The sequence below is a fragment of the Gymnoscopelus braueri genome (assembly GCF_963280865.1).
Source record: "Gymnoscopelus braueri genome assembly, contig: SCAFFOLD_195, whole genome shotgun sequence".
Classification (NCBI taxonomy): domain Eukaryota; kingdom Metazoa; phylum Chordata; class Actinopteri; order Myctophiformes; family Myctophidae; genus Gymnoscopelus; species Gymnoscopelus braueri.
In genome coordinates, this window is record NW_027660507.1 from 116,522 (window position 1) to 122,500 (window position 5,979).

Here is a 5,979-nt window from a genome sequence, read left to right on the forward strand (position 1 = left end):
TCCCATGCCATCAATGTACACGGAGGACCATCGGGGGGACTGCGTCCCTCCCCTGTTTCCTGATAGTTAAAGGTGGGGGGTTATGTCTGAAAGAACTCTTCCCAGCTAAAGTGTTACAGAAGAAATTTTAATACACATTTATAAGGGAAAAGGGTACAAACCCTTGGCAGGCTACTACACCTAGAACCCCCATTAATGTTCAGATTACTGTGGACATCTTACTGTGGACATGTTTGCCTGAAAAGGAATCTTTGAAAAGTTCAGAGATTTATAATGGAGGCCGATGGGACCTCAAAAAAACACTTTCACCTAGAAAACTCACAGTTCAAACATTCCACCTTACTGTGGACATGCATCCTATTAGCCTGGGCAGCATTCCTTTTCGGGTATATGATCCGGTCGGGAGCGGAAGTAGCCCTACGTCACCAGGCGCGTCATCCGCGTCATCAGCGACCGGATCGCGACAAACCGGAAAGACGTCTCACCCAAAAATAGGTCCGTCCTATAAAATCCTTGATGCGGCGTAGTTTCGCTTATTTTTTAAATATAAATGTGAGTGTACTTTCCGGAGACTATTTAGCGTCTGTATTATCCGTATTATCCCACGGGGAAATTCGATTCCATTTAAATAGGGATTGGGGAACCAAAACAAAGCGGCACCGCAAAACCGCTTTATTTGCAAGACAGTCTTTTATTATGTTATTCCTCATTTTGCTGGTTTCCCCTGAAACCCCTTTACTGTTACAGAGTTGAACTGTCTTAGAATCTCTGCTGATGATGTGGCCATAGCTGAATGGTTAGAGAGCCTGCCTGGCAAGCCATAAATCCCAAGTTCGATCCCAGGCCTCAGCAATGTGTCAAAGTGTCCCTGAACAAGACACTTAAAAGAATAGTTCACCCAAAAAATACTTATTTTCTATCAATTACACACTCCATGAAGCCTTGGAGTGAGATTTTTTTGTTTTTGACACATTCCTGAGCACAGACTCAGACATATTGGTTGGATGCATGGCGCATATAATAGGCTATCGCATTGTAGATTAGTAGGCGATAATTCCAATATTCACTATACACTCTGCATGTTTAAGCCTAACTGAATTATATATTTATGGACGACTTGTGCATTTAATTTGTCGGCAATACTTTGCCACGCTTTCTCCCTGGATCCATTTATTGAGGCCGTGTTTCCTTTCTTGCTTATTACACATTTTACTTCCTCGTATGAAAAATGTATATATATTTCAAAGATATGCACACATTTTCACGATTTTTCAAAAATAGCAGATCTACAAGCTCATAGCGCCGCACTCGGTGCCGCGCTATGAGCTTGTAGATCTGGGAATCTCGCCTGCCCTGGGAACGCCACTGTTCCATGAGCTGCTGCAGTGCTGCTGTTCAGCCACAGAGAAGAACGTCGCTCTGGTTTTGGGCTCCATGATTGGTCAAGTTCAAGGATTCTGCTATCGACTTTCATGGTCTTTTATAGGAATACGTGAAGCCTGGCTTTACCATCCTGGCTCGACACAGCCTGGCTTGACAAGGTCTAGCTCAACAAAGTCGCTCCTTTTCAGCCTGGCTTGGCGTTCATGGAACGGAATAGACCAGGCTGTACGGACCAGACTTTGTCAAACCTGGATTTGACTTAAATCCAGGCTTATTTAATTCTCCTTTCGTGTAATAGGCCCCGGGTGAACCAGAAATCACAGATTGAGGGTTTAACTTTGCCTACATGAAATATTCGAGACCCTTATGGAAGATGCTTCTGAACATATTGCTAGTTTGACCACGTCAAATGCTCTAATCTTAAAATAATAACTGAAAAAAAGCCTGTCTACAAGCTCACAATGCGTCACAGACGCAATTCCTGAAAAGTAACCGCTTTGGACATACAAGGTTTCCAACCAACAGCAACGACATAGTAAGTAGAGTGACTATCTATGGTCTACATAATGACTATTGTGTAACACATAAAGAGCAACACAATGTATCACATTCTCCACAATAATGGACGTGTTTTAATGAACAACATGAACAAGTCAAATTCATAGTATTTAAAATACTGTCATGTATCGTTATTATGTTCATTGTACATTATGTTTCAAAACGGAATCATCTGCATCGTCTGTATCTCTAAGCTGTGTTATACACAGGTCTGATTCCAGTCAATAAAAACAGCTAAACATAGTGCTCCATTGTTGATTTTCGCCATTAAGAACGTTTAGAGAAACCATGACAATATGGAAACAAATGAATTATTAAATATGATGAGTACATTCTGAAGTAATACAATTAACCACATAGAGATGAGCTGTTATTACAGAATTATTCATAGGTTTGAGGCCGTCTGATTGGACAGTTAGGGTTTAATCACAAAGCACACAGTCTTAAATAATAATTACAAGTTTAATTTACCGTATGATGAGATCTAATTGATTCTTCATTTTCTTTTGTGTGTGCTCACGTGTGTGTATTTTTTCTGTATGTGTTTGTGGGCCACGTGTGTATCCGTCTTCAGGCCTCGCAACGCCGGTAGAAGTGGAAGTGATAGTCTGTGAAGAGCACCCCCATGTAGTGACGATCGGTACTGCAGTCTGCCTGACCCTATACAGACAGACAGACAGACAGACAGACAGACAGACAGACAGACAGACAGACAGACAGACAGACAGACAGACAGACAAAACACATGCCCCCATGAGGATAGTAGAACCATAGATAATTGTAATAAATAGCATGAAACAGACAGACAGACAGACAGACAGGCATTGTGTCCCACAGACGTACCGCCACGGTGGACCTGAAGTGATAGGAGCTGTGAGACAGGCGAGACACGTGGAGAGACCATTCATGTTCCCCCTGCAGACAGACAGGTAGAGAGACAGACAGTCAGTGGTGGACAAAGTAAAAGTATCAATGCTGCAAAGTAGAAACACTCTGTTACTGTGTAAGTAAAAGTCAGATATAAAACATTTACTTGAGTAAAAGTTCAAAAGTATTGGCATTAAAGTAAAAAAGTTTTCAAATGTATAAAATGTATAAAAAATCTTGTGAAAATAGGCGATCTACAAGCTCACAACAACTAGCCAAAGTGCATATAGGGGCTGAAGTGGTGAATGGTGGTATGTTTTGTAATAATAATCAAAATCAACAAAGTACTAATGTTTTCAAATAATTGTAGTGGAGTAAATAGTACAATATTTGCCTCTGAGATGTAGTGGAGTGAAGTAAAAGTATAGTAAATTGGAAATACTCCAGTAAAGTAGGCTAAATGTACCTAAACATTTTACTTGAGTGCAGTACTTGATTACATGGACTTACTTTCCACCACTGCAGACAATCAATCAATCAATGAATCCATCCATCCATCCATCCATCCTTACCTGTGTGTTGGTAGGGTATCTGGACATGGCGACAGAGTTGATGTCCAACACAGAAGAACAAGCTGCCGTCTCGTCAAAACTACAGAGATAGACCACCAGCAGCTCTGTAGAACTACAAGACCCATCATCACAAAGTCATTAAAACTGCAGAGATAGACCACCAGAAGCTTTGTAGAACTACAAGACCCATCACGTGCAAGTTGTTAAAAGACACAGTCAATAAATCGGTAAACCAGTTAGCCAGGCACGTAGTCAGTAAACAAGCCCGTCAGTCAGTCAGTCAGTCAGTCAGTCAGTCAGTCAGACAGACAGACAGACAGACAGACAGACAGACAGGACTTACTTCATCGACAGAGTCACTCTCATGTTAACAGGCACATAGGGACTGATGGGGACTGTATAGTTATATCTGCCAGATCTACACTCGCACATACACACACACACACACACACACACACACACACACACACACAGAAAATAAGCATCAACATAACGTTTCCATTGATAGCCAGACTCTCACTACTTGCTTGGCCCCCCACACGGTCACACACACAGAGAATTAACCTGAATCAAATATTCAAAATAAAGACTAGTTGAATTCTGTGTGTGTGTGTGTGTGTGTGTGTGTGTGTGTGTGTGTGTGTGTGTGTGTGTGTGTGTGTGTGTGTGTGTGTGTGTGTGTGTGTGTGTGTGTGTGTGTGTGTGTGTGTGTGTGTGTGCGTGCGTGCGTGCGTGCGTGCGTGCGTGCGTGCGTGCGTGCGTGCGTGCGTGCGTGCGTGCGTGCGTGCGTGTGCGAGAGAGACAGACTCACCCACAGCTATCTGTCTCACAGTATCGACTGTCGATCACATGCTCGTTCTCTTTAATCAGAAAAGACTGGATGGTTGTATTAGTCCCTGAGTGACAGACAGACAGACAGACAGACAGACAGACAGACAGACAGACAGACAGACAAAAAAACAGAAAATATCAAATACAGATACTGTACAGTATAATTTAATAATATATTTCTCAAAAACTCTATTACAAATGTACAAAATTGTCCAAAAAAAATCACAACAATAGCAGATCTACACGCCCACAATGTGTCACATTGCAATGAGCTTGTAGATTGCAATTTTGGGGGGAAACCCATGGAAACCACTAAACTAGTGGGGAAATCAACTGGTTACGCTCCAACAAGTTATCATTAACCCCTTCCAACCTGGTGAACCTATTTTGTTTATGTCATTACAGGCAAAGATATATATTTTTTGAATAATAGCAAAAATAGCAGATCTCTCCGTCTATCTACCTGAATTAGTGCCTTATATGGTCTCTGCCTTCGGTGTGTGAATGTGTGCATGAATGGGTGAATGTGATGTACATTCACTTTAGAGAAAGGCATTATATAAATGCATAATCTACCATTTTATAACGTAATACGTACATATTTTAACCAATTAAAACCGAGGAAGCATCTGTGTCATTTTAGATTTTACATAAAAAAACATACGTTTTGCTATCTACTGTAGGTAGCAAAACGTATGTAAAAAAATATCTATATCTTTTTTTTTACACAAATCTTCTGGGCGTACTTGGCACAAAAAGTTTTCAGATGGGGGGGGTCCGCGGCCAAATACAGTACATATCATGTTGGGGGTCCTTGGCACGAAAAAGTTTGGGAACTACTTTAGAAGGCATTTGTAGAATCAGCCTCTTTCTCTTTTCCCACATTGTCAAGACAATCACAACACTGCAGTATTCTTTAGATATAAAGTCACAACTGTGAGGCATTTTCTAAATGCATTCAAAGGGGGCAATCGACATACAAATGATGCTGATAGGACATCCTTAAAGAAAATAGTGATGTAAACATTGACACGGTTAATCTATAAACAGACAGACAGACAGACAGACAGACAGACAGACAGACAGACAGACAGACAGACAGACAGACAGAAGGTTATGTGTAGTTTGTTAAACTCACAATCGCTGGCTTCTCTCAGTTTATCAAACAACCGCTCTCTGCCCTCATCTGGAGACAAAACAATAATTACATATACAGTATATAGCCTGCCACTGGATTAATAAAGGGCGTGGTGTACAGTAACTGTGATATTTTATTGTTAATATAAGTGTTAAATTGCTCTATATTCTGACAGTAATCATCGCTGTATAGAGTTTGTTCAGTAACAGGGGTCTCCCTGTCTCAACAGCTCTTACATGTTCACTTCTCTACATTCTGTATATATATATATGTTACAGGGTGAATGGAGAACCAGGTAGATTGAAGAAGGCGCGTTCGTTTTTACCACCCACCCAGCAATTCTGTAGAAGCAACACTAGAGGGAGCCACAAGCCAGGCTTGTGCACAAACATATGGCTGCGACCACACACACACAGTCACACACACACACACACACACACACACACACACACACACACACACACACACACACACACACAAGCGCACACACACGCGCTCATGCTTTTTTTGGTTTATTGAAAGCAGGACTGTTAAGATACTTTTATTGTGTTCTGGCTTTTGTTTTACTTTCTCCCTGACACACACACACACACACACACACACACACACACACACACACACACACACACA

The 5,979-nt window shown here is 41.4% G+C and overlaps 1 protein-coding gene across 1 annotated transcript in view; it reads right to left on the reverse strand.

Annotated features, from left to right (window-relative positions):
* Window positions 1-2,471: 2,471 nt before the first annotated feature.
* The window catches only part of LOC308081490 (myelin regulatory factor-like protein), a gene marked incomplete at its 5' end in the record, with an annotated part of 7,268 nt that continues 3,760 nt past the window's right edge, over window positions 2,472-5,979 (reverse strand). Inside the window, 6 exons of the mRNA XM_080457865.1 lie at window positions 2,472-2,601; window positions 2,785-2,856; window positions 3,381-3,492; window positions 3,724-3,798; window positions 4,192-4,276; window positions 5,350-5,397. Of these exons, the coding sequence (XP_080313991.1) occupies window positions 2,512-2,601; window positions 2,785-2,856; window positions 3,381-3,492; window positions 3,724-3,798; window positions 4,192-4,276; window positions 5,350-5,397 (482 nt within the window). The remainder of the gene's footprint in view (window positions 2,602-2,784; window positions 2,857-3,380; window positions 3,493-3,723; window positions 3,799-4,191; window positions 4,277-5,349; window positions 5,398-5,979) is intronic.